Below are 22,366 nucleotides of genomic sequence, written 5' to 3' on the forward strand. Positions count from 1 at the left end.
TAAAAGATTTCTTAAAAATGTTTTTCCATGTAAATTGGGATTTTAATTTGTACCATACTTTTTCAATTTTTTGCCTTCCCTTTGTATTAAGTTTAAAGTTAAGCTAAAATCCAAGGGTCTGTTTATGGCTGTGAACCTGACTTCTGGTTCTCCAGTGCTGGGGAAAATGGTGACAACACACGTTCCGGAGTGCTCTCCTTACGCCAAGCTCATACTTGTTGAGGCATTTAACCCCACAGCACCCTATGTTGTCTGTAAATAACTCGATAATTAGATTATCTCAGGGGGTCATAAATAGTGTGTGCTACGTCAGGAGCTTGACTTTAAAGGTTCCCAGAAATCCCCATGGGTTCCAGAAAGGCCCCTGTGAACCATCCTGCACATGGGGCCTGGTGAGCCTGAATGTCACATGAGTCGCTGGGAGTTCCCTTGCTGCCCCAGGGCAGAGCAGTGGGGAGAAGTTGAGAGAGCAGTCTCCCTGCAGTTCTGCAGGCACATCCACACAGCATGACGCTGCGGCAAAGTTCCACAGAGGAAAAGTAAGACTAGAGCCTGGCCAGGAGCCCCCAGTGACAGTTGTGAGTGGGGGAACGCTCTGAAGCTGCTCTGAGGTCGTCCCTCATTGCTGCAACCCCGCAGCTGCTCCAGCTCCCCTCCTCGCCACGCCAGCCCTTCTGGGGTTCGTGCGTAGCTGTCTTGACCTACCCTGGTGACTTCCAGAGGCAGGTTCCCACCTCTCAGTTAGTCACCCTGTCCCTACTGCTACCGGGACTGCATTCGACATCACAGGGCCTGCAGGTGCCCCTTGTGCCTGCAGCTCTGCCTTCTACAGGCCCCCTTGCTGACAGGACGTGAGCCTCTCAGGTGCTGTGCTCGGGCATTCCAGACGCAGAGCCCACAGGCAGGGGCTCTCTGATCCTGTGCCTGTGCCAGAAGTTGGGACTCTTAGAACAAGACTGGAAATTTAAATTTTATTTCTAGTTTCCACAATTATAATAACATGAGTTATATTTTTTCCTACCTATAATTCTTCCAAAATATGGAGTCATTGGTCCTGTAGTATGCTTGGACATGAGGAAAAAATATTTTACAAAGAGCAAAGAACAAGAGTCTATTTTTAGTTGTCATGAGGCAAGCACAAGTAATTTAAGAGATTGACCAAAAAAATAGGTGATTTCTTTTGAATGAAAATTTAAGGGACTTTCATAGTAGTGCTCATTTTCTTTTATTAGTAAAATGTGGACCATGATGAACTGTGTGTCTCTGTGCATAGAGCTCCCTAGGTGTGTGTGCACAGTGCTCCCCTAGGCGTGTGTGTGCATTGTGCTCTCCTAAGTGTGTTCACAGAGCTCCCTAGGTGCATGTGTGCATAGTGCTCTCCTAAGCATGTGTGCGTAGTGCTCTCCTAAGTGTGTGCACAGAGCTCCTTAGGTGTGTGTGTGTGCACAGTGCTTCCCTAGGTGGGCATCTGTCAGCTGGGACAGTTGTGGAACTGATAAACTCGTTGAAGGCTGATGGCGTCTTGTCTTCAGCGGACATACAACCTCCCACTGTGTAGCCCCACAGGGTTTGTGTGTACTGTGATGCGAAGTGGATTTGTTGCCCTCTGCCTTTTTGTGATTTAAATCAGGGTCTCTGTCACCACTGTGAGTGCATGCATGAGAGAGTGCCGGGTGTGAGCTGAGGGCTGCCTCACAGTGAGGTCCACATCCACACCATGGTTCTCTTCAGCCAAGTGTTTCCAGTGTTCTCTCTGCTGAGCCTTTGATCTGATTGTGAGCAAACAGAAATAAATGACTGATTACACCTCCTTTCTCTTCTCCTTGCTTACTGTCTTTGGAGATGAAAATATATTAGAAAAAACTCAAGAAGAGGTGAAAGAAGGATGATGCCTAGGTGACTGCAGGTTATTTAACTCATCACTGAGTGACTGAGCTTCATTTAATGGACCACCGCACATTGTGGTGTGTGTTTCGCTCTCTTTGTTGGAGGCTATTTCTGGGCACTTGCACTGTGGCAGGGCTGGGTGGCCTGGGGCTTCATTAACCAGACAGGCAAGGTCCCCAGTGCCGAGGGGTGGGCAGCAGGCAGGAGCGTCAGGGATGGGGACCCTCAGCAGCCAGGTCAGCCAGCATCTCACATGGGCTCGAGAGGGTGGGGCAAGAAGAGTGAATACAGAGTCTGCACATCTAGTAAAGACCCTGTCGGTCTCAGCCTGTTATGTGAAGGGTGCATTGTACTTTTTCATCAGCTCACATTGGTTATATGCCATATATAAAATATAAAGACTGATTAGATGGGTATGTTATACATGTCAGAAAACTTGTTATAATAACCTACTATACATATGATGTTTTGTTTCCATAATTGCAAATATAGCAGCAAGTAGATCTTTAGGAATGAGTCATTTAAATGTCTATTTTGTTTATGATTTTGAGGATTTTTTCCCTTTTTAGCTAATGTATGTGTTGTGAAGGTAGAAGGTACCCCTTATCTTTGTAAAACTGATGAAGTTGGAGAAATATGTGTGAATTCCAGTGCAACTGGTGCAGGATACTATGGACTGCTTGGAATCACGAAGAACATCTTTGAGGTTTGTTCCTTTTCCCAACGTTTAGTGGAATTAAGTTCTACAAGCATCAGTGGAGTGGCAGTGGGAAGGTGTGCCAAGAGAACAAAGCCCTCGGGCCGGCCTGCCTCCTGGGCATCCGCACTGCTGGGGCTGCAGCCGTGACGGGAGTTGAGGTCAACCCAGGGAAGCCAGCACTCTGTGCTGGCATTGTTGGGTTGTTGGAGGAGTCCAGTGAGTGCCCCTCTTCTGGGCCAGGCACTAGGAACACAGAGACAAGGAGATAGGAGGAGGAGTACAGGCCTTTGGAGGCCGTGCTGGGCACGGGAACCCAAGGAGGGACTCGTCAGCCAGCAGAGACTCCAGCCCTGGAGCAGCCTCTTCCACTCCAGGGAAACCCCAGTGATAGCCCCATCTGAGGAAGTACACTCTGGCTGGCAGGCAGTGCACATGCTGAGCTCTCCTGCCTGCCCACTGGGTCTTACTGACTGGTTGGTAGATTGTCTGTGGACCACAACCTGACCGGTCCCCTCTCCACTCTGTGCAGACCATCCCAGTTACTGCAGGAGGAGTGCCTGTCTCTGATGGGCCTTTCACCAGGACGGGGCTACTGGGCTTCGTTGGGCCTGTGAGTATGTCCCACTACCAGAACCTCAGCCTCCAGACAGGTCACAACTCAGGGGAGGAGATGCTGCTGGCATCTAGTGGGCAGGTATCTAGAGGCCAGGGATGATGTTCCATGTCCCGCAGTGCAGAGGACCACATCCCGACAGAGTACTGTCAGCCCAGAATGTCACTGGTGCCGAGTTTGAGAACCCTTCCCACGGCCCAGTAGCATTCAGAGTCCTTTACAAACTTCACCTGTAATGTATTCCCACCTCTGACCGTTCTTGTAAAGACTCCCTCCCTGGATGTCCCCTCGCCCCCACCCCAGCCCACTAGGCTGTAGGGACCCCTTCATCCCACAGTCACCCCTGGCCCTATTTCACCATGTGCATGGGGTATGTTGATCCTGTGTGGAGTTACTTGGCTTCCATGTACTATCTGCTCCTTGTAGCAGAGCCTGACCCACAGGGCCTGCCTGCACGTCCTGAGTCCTGACCAGTGTCCTTGCCTTTAGGATAACCTGGTCTTTGTTGTGGGCAAGCTGGACGGGCTGATGGTAGTCGGAGTTCGCAGACACAACGCGGATGACATCGTGGCCACTGCCCTAGCCGTGGAGCCCATGAAGTTTGTCTACAGAGGCAGGTGATGCGCTGCGGGTCCCTGTGCTGTGGCTTTAGATCCCTTCTCTGCTTGAAATTGGAGAAGTCTGTCTGCAGTAGAAGGGAAGCCCAGTGATTTGAATACACAAAAGCTAAAAATTCCTGTTCATCAGAAAAACTTCACAAAGAAAAAGATGACATTTGCAGCAAGGGCGCCAGAGTCAGTGTCCTCACTGTCTACAGAGCTCATGCAGTTCTTTAAGAAGGTGAGATCCAAATATATAATTGGGCAAAGGGGCCACAGAGGGTGAGTGACAGCAAAGGAGCACTGGGCCCCCTTCCTAATAGCCACCATGTGCAGATTCAAACAGTGAGGTGCCATTGTCTCTGAAGTCGGCAAAGGCCAATTCTCTTTTCTACTGAGGTTTAGCAAGACACGTGGAGTGCTCTACATTGCCTGTGGGATAAGAATCATTCATGGGCCGGCCTAGTGACATAGTGGTTAAGTTTGCACACTCCGCTTTGGTGGCCTGGGGTTTGCAGGTTCAGATCCTGGGCACGGACCTACACACAGCTCATCAAGCTGTGCTGAGGTGGCATCCCACATGAAATAGAGGAAGACTGGCACAGATATTAGCTCAGAGACAATCTTCCTCACCAAAAAAAAAAAAAAAAAAGGAATCATTTCATTCAATCAATCTCATTGCCCCTGGGATAAGAATCAATTAAACTTTTCTGAATGTGTTGGGCAAGCACTTTAAAGATTCTCGTTTCTGTTGACAAATAAATGGACCTCTGGCCCAGGCCTTTGGGTGTCTGTGGGCAAGGAGGGGAAACCCTGTCTAGTTCTGTTCAGCTCCCAAGCTCTCTGTCCTAGAAGAAGTAGCCCCTTCTTCTAGTTGGTACACTCAGCTATCTGCATTTCTTAATTTTATTCTCAAGAGAGTGCTTTTGTTACTCAAACTAGGGTGCCTCTGAGCCTGGCTAGACCCTGCCTGCCTTTGAATATACCTTAAAGAAATCCTTAGGCAATTCTGACAAATGGTGGGTCAGCATGGGCTTCAGGCCCTTCCCCTAGGTCAGGATGATGGCTATGGGACAACTGCCCAGGAGAAACTAGCAGGGCAGGCCTGTGTGGGTGCGTGCAGCCTGGAGCATGGGTGCCCAGGACATCATGACCTGCCCTTACAGCATAAACTGAGGACACCATTGCATAGGTGTCCACAGGGGTAATATCAGGTAGCCCACACCTGCTTCTGAGGTGGATTAGGGACACCACCTCCTTACATGGCCGTCAGAACCTGGCAGTGCCTAGAGGTGAGGGCCCCACCTGATGAGGCAATGCCAGCCCCGGTGATTAGCTGGGGTATGGGGTGATGGCCTCTGCGATTGGACAGGGTAGCCTGCCTGTCCCCACCAGGGAAGAACTTGGGGACTACACCCACCTCAAAAGAGAACCACAGTCAATTAAGCGTAAGTGCCACTGGAAGTAGAACATCCAGGAATATTAGCAACGTGTAATGAGGTCAAGAAATCATAACAACAGTTGTTTAAGCAAAGAACACAACAGACGGAATAAATAGTAGGATGGATACAGCTAGAGAACAAGTTGATAAGCTGGAAGGTCAGATTAAGGAACTACTCCAGAAGTAAAGGAATAGAAAGTTTAGAAGAAAAATTAAGAGAGATGGGGAGAGAGGAAAAAGGGCTGGCATCCCGATAGCAGACTTGGACATGGCGTGTGCACAGAGAAGCGGGGTGTCTGGGAAGCGGGAGGCTGGAAGTGTCCAGATGTGAGAAGGTCCTCAGAGCTGCTTTGGCCACGTGTCTCAGCCAACACAAGAACCAAGCAGATGCATCAGACTTCCCATTGGTGGCACTGCTGCAAGAGGATGACAGTGCAGTAATGTTTTCAAGTTTTTGAAAGGAATTTTTAACTTAGACTTTATGTTCATCCAAATTGTCACCTCATTGTGCAGTAATAAGTAATAAAAATATTTTGGGGCATATAAGTTTCAGAAGTTTTGTTACAAAAAGACTCTTTTTGTGAAAACACTTTCAGATGAGACACTAAGGGAAACAAATACAGGAAATGCTACAAGATGTATGAAAATAAGGAAAATTTAATACTAGGTAAGGTTTGTTGTATAAGAGTGTGTGCATGTGTACACACCAGGCTAAGGAGAGAACAAGAGAAGGTATATGTCCATAACAGCCCAGAACTAGAACAGTGGACATGCTAGCATGATGGGTTTGATGGGAAGACCAGCTTCTTGTCTTACAAGGAAAAAGATAGTGATACCAAGTCAAAGTCTAAAAGAGGAAAAAAGGCAAGACAAAAGAAGGAGAACGTGTTGAAATTCTTAAAGTAAGAGAAACAAGTCCAGATATATCAATCACAATAAGCGTGAGTAGATGAACTCATGAAAGATTTAATTAGTTGGATTTAAAAATATAATTAATAGAATTTCTAGACAAAGATTTTTGCACCAAGAAATGTATCACATGTATTAACGTGATAATTAAGGAAAATTTTTTTTTAAATGTGTGCCTGGTTGCTTTGCTTTACACCAAAGTCCTCTCTGTTTTAGTGAATTGAAACTTATTTCAACCATACTTGAGGTTATTAATGACTGCTTACTTTTTAAATTCTCAACAAGCAGCCCATTGTTAGATTGACTTTTACACACCAGCACTTCTGGATCTCCCATTTCAAGTAAGAGGAGGCTCTGCATCCCATCTGGCATCCTTTGCTGGGTGGTCATCTTTGTTCTTGTCCTCTCCCAGGATCGCTGTGTTCTCTGTGACGGTGCTGCATGATGACAGGATCGTCCTAGTGGCAGAGCAGCGGCCTGATGCCTCCGAGGAGGACAGCTTCCAGTGGATGAGCCGCGTGCTGCAGGTGGGCGCAAGGGTATGCTCCTTTTCCGGCCTCTCTAAGTGTGTGGTTCAGAGGAATCCAGGTGTTTGGGGTGTTCCACATTCCATTCCTCTAGAGTGCAGGCGGTGAGCCCCACCTGCCTGTCCCTGTCTCCAGCTCAGTTTTTGAAACACTTTCACCTTTTTGTGACTGTGCTGAGCAGGCCAGATGTCCAGTTGCTCCACACTTGATCATGGGGTTGACTTGCTGAGACTCCTGGCTTCCAGGACCCCTCTTCCACCTTGCACGTAGTAGGCACTAAGTAAACACGTGCTTTGTAAGGATGAGGGAACAGCTATGTAATGCTGTTCATATGTAATGCTAGACGAAGCTTAGTGTGTCCTTGTTATTCAAAGAACAGTCCCATAAAGCTGCTGTCAACTAGGATGATTTAAAATGAAAATATCACTTAGATTCAGAGTAGGCCGACACCCAGGGGTGGACTGGTGTGAAATGAGAACTTGTACACCTCTCTACCAGTTATTTTTTCATTTTATTATGAAAATGTTCAAACATACAGCAAAGTTGAAAGAATTGTACAGTGACTTCCTAGTGCCCAGTCTCTGGGTTCTGCAGTGGTCTACATGTTGTAACATTTGCTCATCGCATGTCTGTCCCTTTGCCCGTTCATCAGGGTGGCTCTGTTGTGACACATCGCAGCATCACCTTCCCCTCTATGCTTGCATGTTCATATCTTTGAATACTGAACTAGGGTTCAACATATTCTTTGAGGAGAAGGAAGTAGAATTTACATTCATTAAAGTGCACAAATCTTAAATGTAGTACTCAGTGAGGAGTTTTTCAGTCAACTTTATTGAATGTAATTTACATGTAGAATGAGCCCATTTTTAAGTGTGCAGGTTGATGAGTTTTGACAAATGTATGCACCCAGGTAACCGCTGCACATGATAATTTAAATACAGAGCATGTGCATCACTCCAGCAGGTTCTCCCGTGTCCCTTTGCAGTTGGTCCCAGCCCAGAGAACCACTGGTCTGCTTGATGTCACGGCCAATGAGTTTTTCCTTCCTGCCTGATGCTCTGTGTAGATGGTGTCACCGTGTGTGCTCCTCCATCTGGCTGCTCTCCCTCAGCAGCGTTGTGAGATTCCTCGTGTTGTATTTGGACCAGTGGTTCATTCCTTTTATTGCTGACTGGTATTCCTTTGCTTATCTAGTCACATCTTGATGGACGTTTGGGTTGCTAATTTCTGGGTGTCCCGAATAAAGCTACTATGGACAATACTGACTCTTGGTTCTGGCAGCTTTTCAGAGAAGCTCTCTGGTGTCCTGACATCTCTAGGTTAGTTGCATGAAGTTGTGTGTAGCCCCACAGCCACCTGACAAAGGAAACAAACTTCAGAGTGAGTTTTTCCCACATATGATTCACAACATTTATTTTTGATAAAAACTTTAATGTTTTTTGTGGAATATTTCTAATACACCAAACATAAAAAGAAGAGTTCCCATCGACCTGCTTCAACAGTGACCATCCAAGCCCTGTCTGCACCTCCACCTGCCCTCCTCACTTCTGCCTCAAAGGTGTTTTGAAGCAAATTCCAGACATCACATCATTTTTTCTGTAAAGATTTTAGTATTTATTTCTTTAAAAGAGAAATACTATTATCACATTTTAAAAGTTAACAATAACATCTTTATTTTTTTACTGAGATATAATTGACATATAACATATAGTTTCAGGTGCACAACATAATGAATTGATATTTGTATATATTGTGAAGTGATCACCACACTAAGTCTAGTTAACATCCATCAACACGCTTAGTTACAGAATTTTTTCTATTGTGATAAGAACTTTTAAGGTCTACTCTCTTAGCAACTTTTAAATATATAATACAGTATATTAACTGTAGTCACCATGCTGCACATGACATCCCAGGACTTATTTATCTTATAACTGGAAGTTTGTACCTTTTGGCTCTCTTCACCCATTTCACCCACCCTCCACCCCCTGCCTCTGGAACCACCAAACTTTTTTCTGTATCTATGTGCTCAGTTTTGTTTTTTTTTTAAGATTCCACATATAAGTGAGATCATACAGTATTTATCTTTCTCTTTCTGACTTATTTCATTTAGCATAATGCCTTCAAGGTCCATCCATGTTGTTGCACATGGCAAGATTTCATTCTTTTTTATGACTGAATAATATTCCTGTGTGTGTGTGTGTACCCCATTTTCTTTATCCATTCATCCAACAGTGGACACAGGTTGATTCCATATCTTGGCTATTGTAAATAATACTGCAGTGAACATGGGATGCAGGTATCTTTTTGAATTAGTATTTTTGTGTTCTTCAGATATGTACACAGAAGTAGAATTGCTGGATCGTGTGGTAATTCTTTTTCTTCTTCTTTTTTTTTCGTGAGGAAGATTCACTCTGAGCTAACATGTGTTGCCAATCTTCTTTTTCTTTTTTTGCTTGAGGAAGATTAGCCCTGAGCTAACATCTGTGCCAGTCTTCTTCTGTTTTGTGTGTGGCTTGCAGCCACAGCATGCCTTGACAAATGGTGTAGGTCTGCACCTGGGATCCAAACCCATGAACCCAGGCCGCCAAAGTGGAGTACACTGGACTTAACCACTATGCCACGGGACCAGCCCCAGTAATTTTATTTATAATTTTTTGAGGAACTTCCATACTGTTGTCCATAGTGGCTGCTCCACTTTATATTCCCACCAACGGTATACAGGGGTCCTTTTTCTCTACATCCTTGCCACATGCTTGTTATTTCTTGACTTTTTGATAACAGGCATTCTACCAGGTGTGAGATGATATCTCATTGTGGTGATGTGTATTTCCCTGATGATTAATGATGTTGAGCCTCTTTTCATGGACCTGTTAGCCATCTGTATGTCTTCTTTGGAAAAATGTCTATTCAGAGCCTCTGCCCATTTTTCAATTTGAGTTTGTTGTTGTCGTTATTGAGTTGTATGAGTTCTTCATATATTTTGGATATTAACCCCTTCTCAGATATATGATTTCTCTCATTCCATAGGTTGCCTTTTTATTTTGTTGATTGTTTCTTTTGCTGTGCAGAAGCTTTTGAGTTTGATGTAGTCCTGTTTGTTTATTTTTGCTTTTGTGGCCTTTGCTTTTGGTGTCAAATCCAAAAAATCATTGCCAAGACTGATGCCAAGGAACTTACCGCCTTTGTTTTCTTCTGGAAGTTTTACGGTTTCAGCTCTTACATTCAAGTCTTTAATCTATTTTGAGTTAAATTTTGTGTGTGGTATAAGACAGTGGTCCAGTTTTCTTCTTTCACATGTGGCTGTCCAGTTTCCCCAACGCCATTTATTGAAGAGACTGTCGTTTCCCCATTGTATGTTCTTGGCTTCTTTGTCATAAAACTGACCATATATGCGTGAGTCTATTTCTGTTCCACTCCATTCTTTTCCATTTCTGTTCCACTGATCTGTGTGTCTGTTTTTATGACAATACCATATTGTTTTTATTACTATAGCTTTGTAATATAGTTTGAAATCAGGAAGTGTGATGCCTCCAGCTTTGTTCTTCTTTCTCAGGATTGCTTTGGCCATTCAGGGTCTTTTGTGGTTCCATACAAGTTTTAGGATTGTTTGTTCATTTCTGTGAAAAATGCCATTGGGATTTTCATAGGAATTGCATTGAATCTGTAGATTGCTTTGAATAGTATGGATATTTTAACTATTAATTCTTTCAGTCCATGAGCACAGAATATCTTTCCATTTCTTTGTCTCTTCTTCAATTTCTTTCATCAGTGTCATATAGTTTTCAGTGTACAAGATTCTTACCTCCTTGGTTAAATTTATTCCTAGGTATTTTATTCTTTTTGATGCAATCGCACATTGGATTGTTTTCTTAATTTCTGTTTCTGATAGTTTGTTGTTAGTGTATGGAAATGAAGCTGATTTTTGTATGTTGATGTTGTATCCTGCAGCTTTACTGAATTCATTTTTTAGTTCAGTTTTTTTGTGGAGTCTTTAGGGTTTTCTATATATAACATTGTGTCATCTGAAAATAGTGACAGTTTTACTTCTTACTTTCTAATTTGGATCCCTTTTATTTCTTTTCCTTGCCTGACTGCTCTGGCTAGGACTGCCAATACGATGTTGAATAAAAGTGGTGAGAGTGGGCATCCTTGTCTGGTTCCTGTTCTTAGGGGAATACCTTTCAGCTTTTTGCTGTTGAGTGTGCTGTTAGCTGTGGGCTTGTCCTACATGGCCTTTCCTATGTCAGTGTAAATTCCCTCTGTACCCACTTTGTTGAGAGTTTTTATCATAACAACAAGTTTTTGATGTAATTAAATATATAGTCACTATTCAAATTTCCCTGATTGTCTAATTTTAGTTTGTTTGTTAGACTCAGGATCCAAATGAGGTATGAAAAATTGCACTTGGTGGAGACAGGTCTGTAAGTCTTTTTTAATCTATAGACTCTTTTTCTGTCATATTTTTCTTGCAATTTTATTGTCAAAAATGGGTTGTTTGTCCAATACGTTTCTCTAGCCTGAATTCTGATGACTGTGCCTCTGTGGTGTCATGTAATGTAGTCGTCTGTCCTCTGTGGTTCCTGTGCATTAGTGATTTGATCTAGAGGTTTGATCAGACTCAGGTTCAATTTTCTGGCAAAAATTCTCTATTGTTTAGCACGCCTATGTTGTGCTGATTTGTTAGGACTTCATGGTGCTGCTCCTTTGATCCTTCCATTCCTTCTTCATTATCAGCTGGAGCAGCTTTAGAAGTTTCCTCTACAGAGAGTGCACGTCCTCTTCAGTCAGCGGAGACCTGGAGGGCAGGTCATGCAGGAAAACAAGGTTGAGGATTGATTTCAGAGTAATGAGCTGGTTTCCCACAATCCTCTAAAAGTGACCACTGAGTTTTGTTTTGTTTACTTGTTTCATTATGAACTAGTGGATTTAAACATACTGGATGTGTTTCAGTCTACTATAGTTATTATTTTCCTTTTTCAGTGGTCAGTAGGAGCCTCTTCAGGGTGGCTCTTAAGTCCCTTTAACACCCACCTGGGATTCTCTGAGGCCACAACAGAGAACAGGAAGATCAGACACTTGAGGCAGGCAGTGCATTTCATGTCCTCGACCTGTCCCGGCCAGGACCCCAGGGGCCCTGCTGCCTCCCAGGGGACGTGGGGTTGGGACCACCATCTGGACACTTGATGTTGCTGGCTTAGTCACTGTTTCTGGGCTTTTTTCAGGGGACATGGTAGGAAATGATGTCTGTATGTTTGTAAGATTACCTGCATCGTGAGTTTATACTGCTAATTCCAAATCACATTCAAGACCACAGGGTTTTATTGATCTCATCGAACTCCTTTCTCCCACACAGAAAAATTGCCTTTGTCCACGACTCCAGCAGAACTACTCACTTAGCGCAGGCCACTCTACACACACTGCGGTCTCATAATAGCGATCTCCACACTACCTCTAAAACGTGAGATTTCTGACAGCAGCTTATGATGTTTTTGCAATTCTTTTTGCCCATATGGCACATCCCATGAGTGGTGGACTAATTGAACTACAGTGTTTAAAGTCACTGTAAATAGATTCTTTCTCTGTGGCTGTGCCACCAACCTGACTCCAGCTCCATTGAGTTCATTTGTTTTATTTCACTTTCAGTTGTTAGGAATTGCTTTTTAAAATTTTAAGTTTTTTGTATGTAAAATATATACATGGTTCCAAAGTCAAACCTGAAAGAGGAGTCCAGCTTCTGCCCCTGCCTGTTCGCTCCTGCCCCCACAAGAAGTCCTCTAACACTGCTTTTATGGCTTATCTAACCTTCCATTGTTTAAGCATATGTACACATGGACAGTATGTGTATGTGCATGTGTGTGTTCAATGATGGAGCATTTACATACATCTTCCTGTTTTCTCATTTAACAAAATGTCCCAGAGAACACTCTATGTCCTTGACTTTTGGATCTGAAGGTTGTCCCCAGTGCAGTTCCCAGCCTTCCAGCTTCTTCCCAGCCTCGATTTGGTCAGCATGTGCTCAAATGCAGTTCCTCTTATCTCATGTCCTTCCAGGCAATCGACAGCATCCACCAGGTGGGCGTGTACTGTCTGGCCCTGGTTCCTGCCAACACCTTGCCCAAGGCTCCTCTCGGAGGGATCCACATTTCTGAAACCAAGCAGCGCTTTCTGGAGGGGATGCTGCACCCGTGTAATGTGCTAATGTGCCCTCACACTTGTGTTACCAACCTTCCCAAACCTCGCCAGAAACAACCAGGTTAGTTGTGTATAACAATAAGTGTCTATTCAGTCTTAAAATTGGTGACAGCCACACTCATGGTTACATCTCTGGGGTTGGGGTTAAGTGCCAGAGCTAGTGACACACCAAGTTGGTCACCACCTCCTGCCTCCCTGGAACCGAGCCATGGATGAGAAAACTTTACCACATCACTGGTGGTGGTTTCCACCTGCCTGTTAGAACCCGTCTCAGTAACTAAACTCAAGTGTAGCATCTCAGCTTTGGAAGGCTAGGCGATGGCTCCTGGGAGTAGAAATGATGCCCAAGAGCAGACTTGGAGCTTGGGGATCTAAACAGCCACTGTTGGCCACTGCTGTGGCCAGCCACACTGAGGCCACAGTTGTGTGCTGCTCCCCTCGGCCCTGTGATGTGCCACAGCCACAGGGTTGATGGGACCTAGGAGGTCTTAACAAACAGTAAATTTACCTTCCCTGGTTTAACTATTATATACAGTTTTCCATTCCTTTGATTATGTAAATTTTTAATAAATACTAACTTTTACTGATTATTGAACACATAAAATATCGTTAAATAAAATACATTTAATCAGGAAGATTTAATTTTCTGATTTATACATAAAATACAATAAAACAATGAAATATATTAAAAGTTTGGCTGTGGCTGAGGTCAAATCATATCTCCCCAGATAATGCCATATGGTAAATTTTTCAATCTGGCATTGTTTATATTTAAGAGAGAAATTCCGTTTGTCACTTAGCATAAGCCTTGTAGCTGGTTTCCGGAACAGCTCCGTGTTAGTGAATAATCACATGCCTAATTCAAACAAAAAGTGTGACGGAAAGAAAGTCACCTGATGATTATATATCTGGAGTCATCAGCTTCTCATCCAGAACCCCCCACTGTTTTCTAGAGGTTGGACCAGCCTCCATGATTGTTGGCAATCTGGTTGCTGGGAAGAGAATTGCACAGGCCTCGGGGAGGGAGCTGGCTCACCTGGAGGACAGCGACCAGGCAAGGAAGGTAACAGCCCAGGCCCTTGGAGGGTGAGGAGGTCCTGCTCCCTCCTGCCTCCTGCGTGAGGCTGCAGGAGACTGAGCCAACCTCTCTGCGCAGTTCCTGTTCCTGCCAGACGTGCTGCAGTGGCGGGCCCACACCACTCCTGACCACCCACTGTTTCTGCTGCTGAACGCCAAGGTGAGGGCAGGGCCTGTGCCCAGGTGGGCGGGTGGAGCCCACTGGTCCTGCAGCGCTCCATGCTCTGTCCTTGTGATTTCACGTTCAGAGATTAGGCCTTCACGGGCTGGGTTCTCTCTGCCTGCCTTTCTATGTAGAGCCCTCGGCTTTCACACAATTCACACAGTAACATTTCTGTTGATTTTGTATTTAACAGGAAAATTCTTGTTAGCCTGTTTTTTGATAAGAACACCATACAAATCCTCCTAAGGAAACTAAAAGGAAATGCTCATGTTGTAAAAATTAGAATTTAGACTTTCTGCATTTGTTTATGGCTTTAACATGACAACAATGCTTATTGCCCTGATCTTGGTGCAGATTCAGAAATTCACTTTTGTGAATTTTGGATACTTTTTAATGTGTATGATACTGTACCTGGAGTTTTAGGATATAAAGAAGGAGAAGCTGTAATCCTGACATCCAAGTTGTGGGCCAGTAGACAAAATACGAAAATGTGAAAAGTTAAACAACAGTATAAGTCCCCGCATGACTGTTAGGTGTGTCCTACAGACCATAAAATTGCTTGCACTTTGACGTAGTAAAGGGCCAATCGCAGTGGTCTTAGAAAATGCAGGTCTAGCTCTTGTTACTGCTCATTACTGGTCACTATTTCTTCATTCAAAAAACACTTATTGATGCCTACTCCATACACTATGTTAAATAAGATAAAAAGGGCCCCTGTTCTCAGGACACTTAAAGTAAGTCTTCCCTGCTAGAAAACTAGTCCATAAGAGAGATTTATGTTCCTTGTTCACTGTGTATCCGCGGATCTAGCACCGTCTTCGGTAAACGTTTGTTTGATGACTGACTGAGTTCTAAAGCATAGAGACAGCCAATAATTAACAGTTGACCAAGGTAAAATCAGCTCATGATGAGAACCTGAAGATTAGTGCAGCAGGGCTGTGACCGTGAGCACAGGGCTCTGAGGCAGGCGAGGCCTGGGCGCTGGGCAAGGGTGTGGTAGGAAGCCCTGGATGGGGCTGAGCATGATGGGCATGATGCATTTCAGGATTCTGGGCGATTCCTCTGGATTGTAAGAGAGTAACTGTGGGAGCAGAAGGACACGGAGGCCACAGTCCAGACATGAGATGGCAGTTCAGAGAAGAGGAGAGCAGTGGAGATGTGGACAAGTGTGAGACGTGGTCAGAGGCAGGGCCTGCAGGACCTCCTGAGTGTGGGCATGATGATTTGGCTTTGGGCTGTTAGCTGAACAGATGGAGCACTTCTCAAGGGAGGAGGGAGCCACGGGTGGGGGTCACACAGAGATGCTTACCAGGCCTGCGTTTGGAGAGGTTGAGCTCAGTAGGGTGGTCAGCCCACACGAGCCCAGGAGCATCTTTAAAGCTAGGAGAGAGCTCAGGAGGAGCCAACAGAAGACAACCAGGCCTTCTCCAAATCCATTCCAGATTTTTCTCAAAGTTACTTGTAAATTTTTGTATTTCTTTTAGTTTTAGCCTTCTCCAGGTTTGAGTTGTCCTTAGGTTCCTGAGGATGTGCTGGCCTTTGACCTGGGAGGTGGTCTGTGGCCATGGCACAGGGTGATCTCTGGGCCTTGGGGACTCTGAGTCACCTGAGGGAGCTGGCGGGGCTCTGAGCATTTGGGTTTCCAGCATCTGCCAGTGCTGATGTTCTCCACCTCAGCTTGGGTTGTGAGAAGTGAGTCTAGTTGGCTTGTGTGAAGCCTCCAGGGCCTCTGTCCTGGCTCGACATATAAGTGCATTGGCCTATGCAGTGGAAGCACCAGTCAAGAAGGGGTTTTGACGTTAGGCTGATCTGTCCTGGAGAAATATGATTAGACCAAGTTGCACTTTTAGAGGCCTCCCTGACTCAGGTCAGCAGAGGGAGAGAGCGTTTACTGGGAGCTGGTCCCCAGCCCCGATGTCCTCACAGAGACACCAGGTGAATAGATGAACTGGTGTAGGTGTGGAGAGGAGCCCTGTGAGTCAGCACAGGCACTCTGAAAAAGCAAATTGCAGAACGACACGCTCACCTGGTGGACATGAAGTTTAAACATGCATAATCTTATTGTTTAGGGATGCTTGTTTATTTATTGTTTACTATTTATTTATGTGTTATTTATATTCAGGATAATGGTTGCTTCTGGGGAGGGAGAGGATGAAATTGGGGGTGGTATGCAGAGTAGTAATGATCTATTTTAAAAAACAGAAATTGAAAGAATGGTAAAATATTATTAGGTAATGAGAATCTGAATATATATTGCATCATTCTTTATAAAATTGTTATATTTAAAATATTTTATCAAAAGTCCAAAAGGGTTTTCTTCAGTTGCTGTGTCTCTGACTGTCCCAGACAGGTGGAGCACCCACTGCTCCAAGCTCTCAGGATACACTTGATGGCTTGTCCCTTCATTGCTGGCAAAAGAGCCACCGTTGGGAATTGTATTAGAGATACACATGACTAGCAAAGAGAGCAGATGTGTCTCTGGGCCTGGCACCTTGTTCTGGTTCCTGGCACTAGGAGTTCTGAGTACAGAGTATGCCCAGTGTGCACACAGGAACCCAAGGAGCAAGCATTCTCTGCTCCACAGCTTGGTGGTGACTCGATTGCTTTCCTAGGGCACAGTCACGAGCACAGCAACCTGCATCCAGCTGCACAAAAAGGCGGAGAGGGTGGCCGCTGCCCTGATGGAGAAGGCGAGAGTGAGTGCTGGGGACCATGTGGCTTTGGTCTATCCCCCAGGTAAGCACACTGAGTGGTCCTCAGCCCTCCTCTCTGCACATACCCACCTCCCTTGGCTCTTCCCTCACGGGGGCAGTCCCTGGTGGTACTGGTGCTGTGGCCACCTTTCCCAGACTGCTGTCGTAGGGGCTTCTGGTGAGCTCCTGGACTGCAGTCCTGCACCCCTGCAGCCAAAGCAGTGCAGCTTCTGACACTTAACAGCGGGTTTTACTATTTACAGTGACCTTCTTTAGACATCTGTGCCTCCATTGTGATTATGACTTGATTGTGATTTTCCACATGCCTTTTAGCACAACCCACACTGTCCTGCTTTGTTCATCTGTTCTTCTTTCCCAGTCTCTCCCACAAATTTTATTATTTTATTTATTTATTTATTTATTTATTTGAGGAAGATTAGCCCTGAGCTAACTGCTGCCAATCCTCTTTTTTCTGAGGAATACTGGCCCTGAGCTAACATCTGTGCCCATCTTCCTCCACTTTATATGTGGGACGCCTGCCACAGCATGGCTTGCCAAGCAGTGCTATGTCTGCACCTGGGATCTGAACCAGTGAACCCAAGGCCACTGAAGCGGAACGTGCGCACTTAACTGCTGCGCTACTGGGCCGGCCCACATTTTATTATTATAAAGTAAACACCCTTGTGACCACCAGCCAGGTCGAGAAAGGGACCCTTGCCAGGTACCCAGAAATCCCTTTGCACTCCTGTCCCTACCACAATCCCCTCCCCTCTCCCAAAAGTAGCCTCTCCCCGACGCCCGCAGTCATCATCGCCTCCATTTCATTATGTTTGATCACCCCAATGAGCATCCCTACACATCATAGTTTAGTCTGCCAATTTTCTTTAAATTTGATATATTTTTTAAGTCTCCTTTAGTCTGCAGACTCCCCTTTCCCTCTCCTCCTTACACTTATCCACTAGAGACCTGGATTGACCCTGTAGAGCTTTTCTCACAGCCTGTAAGTAGCTGAGTACATGCTCTGGGTGCATTTCCTGCAGGTTGGCAGCTAGATCCAAACACTGGATGGGACTTGGGTTCAATTCCCTTGCCAGGACTATGCATGGTATTGAGTTATTTTATCAGAAACCACGTGCTGGGTTGTCTCTCCTTTTGCAGTATTAGCAGGCGTTGATGCTCAGTGTTCTACATTCATTAATTCCTTAGGGCGTCACAAAACAGTGATATTCTATCATTTCTTTTACATTTATTAGCCATAAAACTAATAAACAGACACTTCCTCTCATCTGGTATTTGGTCACCCAGTGGTAGAATTCATGCAGGAAGGGCAGGAAAAGTGTTGATTCCTTCCTTTTCTCAGTTTTCAGTAAAATGGATTTTGTTCCCTGTCATACTCCAAAGGTAGCCAATCAATGGATTTAAATATATATATATATATATGTATCTCATTATGAACTCATAGATTTAAACATATTTGTGGGTTTCAATCCTTTGCAATTGTTTTCTTTATTGAAGCTCAAATGGACCCACTTTGGCCAATAGGAGCCTCTCTAGCTGGCTCCTGAGTCCCTAGGACATGACCTCTGGTCCCTGATGGCTTCCTTGCCGTCTGGTGAGACTAGGTATTCCATGCTCATTTTGTGCCTGTCCTACCCCAGACCTGGAATCAGCTGTCTCTCCATAGAGCACCAGTCCTGGTGTTCCCACGACAAAATCGAGGCACAAGGGATGGGATGCTCATTTCTCCTGGGTTGGCTGCTATTTGTTAGCCTTTTCAGTGAGCAGAGCTAGAAATTATAAATAAATATAATTATATCTCTTAGAGAGGCAGTTCCTCATGAGTTCATACTGTTACATCCAATTCAAATTCAAGGTTATAGGATTTTTATTAAACCTCTTCTACATTGTATCTATATTTCCTTTTCTCCATAGGAGAAAAGAATCTTGATTCTACAGGACAGAGGGGATGACAGAATTGAAATATCCTATAATTACTTACTTACTTTATCCCACATCACACGCAGCATTCCCAAAATAACAGTAGTAATACCATGACTACCTATATGATTTTTGAAAACAGTTTAAAATTTTGTGCACATTCTTTCTTGTCCCCCTCTTTTTCTTATAGCTGTATGCTGTCTATATTGTCAGAGAGACAGCCTTTACAAATCCAGCCTCTCTGTTTTCACCCTGGTTTGGTTTCAGTTCCACCATGACTGTAGTTCATGCTCATCTTCAGTCTGTGCATCTGTGTCTTTCTGGACAGGTTGTAACTGTGTTTCATGCTCATCTTCAGTCCATGGATCTGTGTCTCTCTGGACAGGTTGTAACTGTGTGTTTCATGCTCACCTTAAGTCCATAGGTCTGTCTTTCTGGGCAGGCTAGTTTTCTGAATCCTGTTCTCTAAGTGATTTCTCAGGAAGGGTTCATGGGAACAACACCCCAGGGTTCTTGCTTTTGATAACAATTTGTACCCTTTATAATCAAAAGTCATTTTTGCTAGATAAAAAATCCTTGATTCACATTTCTTTCCTCGAGTTATCTTAAATTTGTTGCTCCATTTTGTCCTGGCATAAAGTGTCAACAAGCCTGATGATAATCTAATTTTCTTTCTCTATGAGTCACTTGCTGTTTTTGCCTGCATGCCAAAAGGATATTTTTCTTTTTCTTGAGGGCCAGTACATAATCTTGATGTTGGTTGTTACGGGTTAACATTCTCATGTATAAGGTATCTTTAAATATGTAGCTTCACAACTCTTTTTTCTAATTTCAAGAACATTTTCTAAAATCATAGTTTTTTTCTACATATTTTCTTCCCTTGCTGGATTTTCTTCATGCTCTCCTACTTGTCATCCGTGTGTTAGAGCTGCTTTGTCTTCAATCACTGTCGTTTTTTCTTGAAGTGTTTCTGTTTCTTACTAAATTTCTTTTTGAGCTTTAAAAGTTCCTTCCTTTTTATCTGTTGTCTTTATTTGCTCTTGTGTTCCTTCTGGTTTCATCTTCATTTCTGAAATGATTTTCAATAATTTCTAGTTCTTTCCTCATTTCTGACTTTTTTCTAATTCTGATTTCTGTTATTCTTTTGTCTTGTATCATTTTCTTAATGTATTTTAGCACATTTTGTAGTAGATGATTATAGTTTTTATTTGCTGTCTTTGTATGGACAGATGATATTCTGCTTTCGATTCTTTTTTCTTATAACTGTGTGGGACTTTGGCTTGTGTGGTAGCCTGGTTTTCAAGATCTCCCAGCTGGCTCTGTCCCCTTCCCCATGCTCACTGTGGCCTCTCCCTCTTGTTTCTTGTCTCTACACCACACCCCGCTTAAAGCAACAGTCTCTTGCTTAAAGCAACAGTCTCTTCCGTGTAGGGCCCTTCCCCTTGTTGGGTTGAATTGCTGTTTTCAAATCCTCATAAGTGTTAATTGTCCCCAGTGAATGGCTGAATGGTTCCTTTCCTCTCCCTGCCCTCTGGTCTTTTGGAAATAAGATGCAGTGATCTCCCCAATCAAGAACAACCTTGCCTCCCACTGGGTGCTCCATGTCCTTCCTGCTCCCTCCCTGACCTCAGAGACTTGTAGAAATCTCCACTTGTCCCTCCCCTTCCCTTCTTTCCTCATCCCCAACTCATCACTTTGCTGAGGGCTTTTGGTTCTCATGAGAACTTCCTCACTCTTTTCTCTCAGTGCATACCCCAGACAGTGTGTCCTTCCCATTAGATGGGGTCTTGTCCCCTCTCCTCTTCCCCTCCCACTCTATTCTAGCCTACCCCTGTCTTCAGGTCTCAGTTCTCTGAGTTTGTTATTTAGCTATTAGCAGGTTGTTTTTCTTCCAGATCTGGGCATGGGCCAAGCACACTCAGAATATCTTTCTTTTGCACTGGCGACTCATGCCTCAGCTGTAATAGGAATCTAGGTTTCTCGCTGTTTCTCCTGGTTGTGCATGTGCTTATCCAGGCGTTTGGGTGATAATCCACTCTTTCTTTTTCCCTTTGTAAGTTGTTGTTTTGCCTAGAAGCTTGTTAGTTTTCATTCTTGCCTCAGAGTTCAGGAATTTTACTAGGATATGCCCAGGTGTGGGTCCTTTCTTACCTTCTTGCCCATTTAATCTATGGACTCTCATCTTCATCTCAGGAAAATGTGCTTTTTCATTACTGCCTTTTTCCCCCTCTTTTTCTCCTTCTGGAACTCCTCTGACTCATGTTTTGTATCTACCCTCCGAGTCTGGGATCTCCTCCATGGTGACATCCATCGTGGGTTTGCTCTGTGCTGACATCTTTCTCCCCTTATCTCCAGGCCACATGTCCAGGCCCCAGCAGTGACCTCTCTTTTCAGCTTATCTGGTGGGACACTGGGTTGCACTCGACACTTTCTCTTTATGGGAGCTGGGGGCCTCTTCCCCGGGGGGCTGCCCTGGAGTATAGACGTCCCTGTGACCATCTGCCTATGTGCTCCCCTGCTTAGGAGCCAGGGCAAGATGGCAGCCTGGTTTATTTCTTGACAGAGATACTTGGTAATCTGAATACTCTAGAACTTCTACTGGCATTTCAGTTCCTTCTACTCTGTCCAATCCCTGGAATGTGAAGCTATTTTTCCCAGGGGCACTTGTAATTCCCACACTTCAGATACCCACTGTGTTCCAAGGTGCTTTCTGCAGCTCCTCCATGTAAGGTGAGCATCACCCTGACAGAAAGCAGGCTGAGACACAGCCCTGCTGGAGCACCCCCTTGCCGTCTTGCTGTCCACACTGGCAGAGTGGTGCTGCGCCATGCTGAGAGCCTGGGGGATGAGGGCATTCCCCAGGCTTAGGGCTGGGGCTGCAGGCCAAGCAGCCCGTGGGAAGACATGCTCAGGGAGGGGCAGGGCTGAAGTGATAGGGTGTGTGGGAATTGCCTTCAGTGCTTCAACACAGGAAAAAAGAAGAGGTAGGTGGTAAACACAGTGCCATCATGATAATTGAGAACCTGAATGATGAAGATGGGGGCTGGATGCTCTTCTCTGTTTTGGGGTATGTTTGACACTATCCACAAAAACATTTTAATGAAAAAAAGAAAATGCATGGTGAAGTTCTAAATTTACATTTTAGAAACTTAGTAGCAGGTGGAGAGTATAATAGCTGGAGGGTAGAGCTGGGCCCTGCCTGAAGGTCTGGAGCTTCCTGAGGTGCGGATGGTTTGCAAATGCACACAGGCACGTGCATTGTGCATTTTGGGGGGTGAAGGGAGAATCCAAGACTTTCTTCCAATTCTCAAAGGGGTGTGTGACCCAAGAGATTATGAAGCAATGCTGCAGAAGGCTGGGGTGCTCACTGGGTGATGCCAGGGACGAGAGAGAAGATACATATGCAGGGAACAGCAGGAGCTTTATAGGCTCAAGGAAATGAGTTCTTGGTCATACCTTGCTCTGGTTTAGTTTGATATGTTTGTGGCACATGGGGCAGAGTGACCGTGCGCAGTGTAAGACTGCCCATGTGCATTGGCCTCAGCATCGCCCCCATTCACTCCTTGCTACCAGCAGGCACAGAGCAGATGGGTGTTGCCATGGCAGTAGTACTGGTGGGGCCAG

At 44.8% G+C, this 22,366-nt stretch overlaps 1 protein-coding gene across 37 annotated transcripts in view; it reads left to right on the forward strand.

Moving 5' to 3' along the window:
- Positions 1–22,366, forward strand: part of DIP2A (disco interacting protein 2 homolog A) — a 130,545-nt gene that overhangs the window by 91,461 nt on the left and 16,718 nt on the right. For 35 of the 37 annotated variants that reach the window (XR_011533982.1, XM_070597736.1, XM_070597738.1 and 32 more), the window contains 8 exons: positions 2,457–2,593; positions 3,117–3,197; positions 3,690–3,817; positions 6,562–6,676; positions 12,731–12,932; positions 13,825–13,934; positions 14,028–14,108; positions 16,724–16,847. Coding sequence is in view for 34 of the 37 variants with exons in the window: in XM_070597736.1 (XP_070453837.1) it covers positions 2,457–2,593; positions 3,117–3,197; positions 3,690–3,817; positions 6,562–6,676; positions 12,731–12,932; positions 13,825–13,934; positions 14,028–14,108; positions 16,724–16,847 (978 nt within the window). In the remaining 3 variants the exon portion in view is untranslated. Of the gene's footprint in view, positions 1–2,456; positions 2,594–3,116; positions 3,198–3,689; positions 4,041–6,561; positions 6,677–12,730; positions 12,933–13,824; positions 13,935–14,027; positions 14,109–16,723; positions 16,848–22,366 lie in introns of all 37 variants that reach the window. The other 2 variants (XR_011533984.1, XR_011533983.1) reach the window with 2 other exon arrangements.

This window comes from Equus przewalskii, chromosome 27 (assembly GCF_037783145.1).
Source record: "Equus przewalskii isolate Varuska chromosome 27, EquPr2, whole genome shotgun sequence".
In the NCBI taxonomy this organism is placed as follows: domain Eukaryota; kingdom Metazoa; phylum Chordata; class Mammalia; order Perissodactyla; family Equidae; genus Equus; species Equus przewalskii.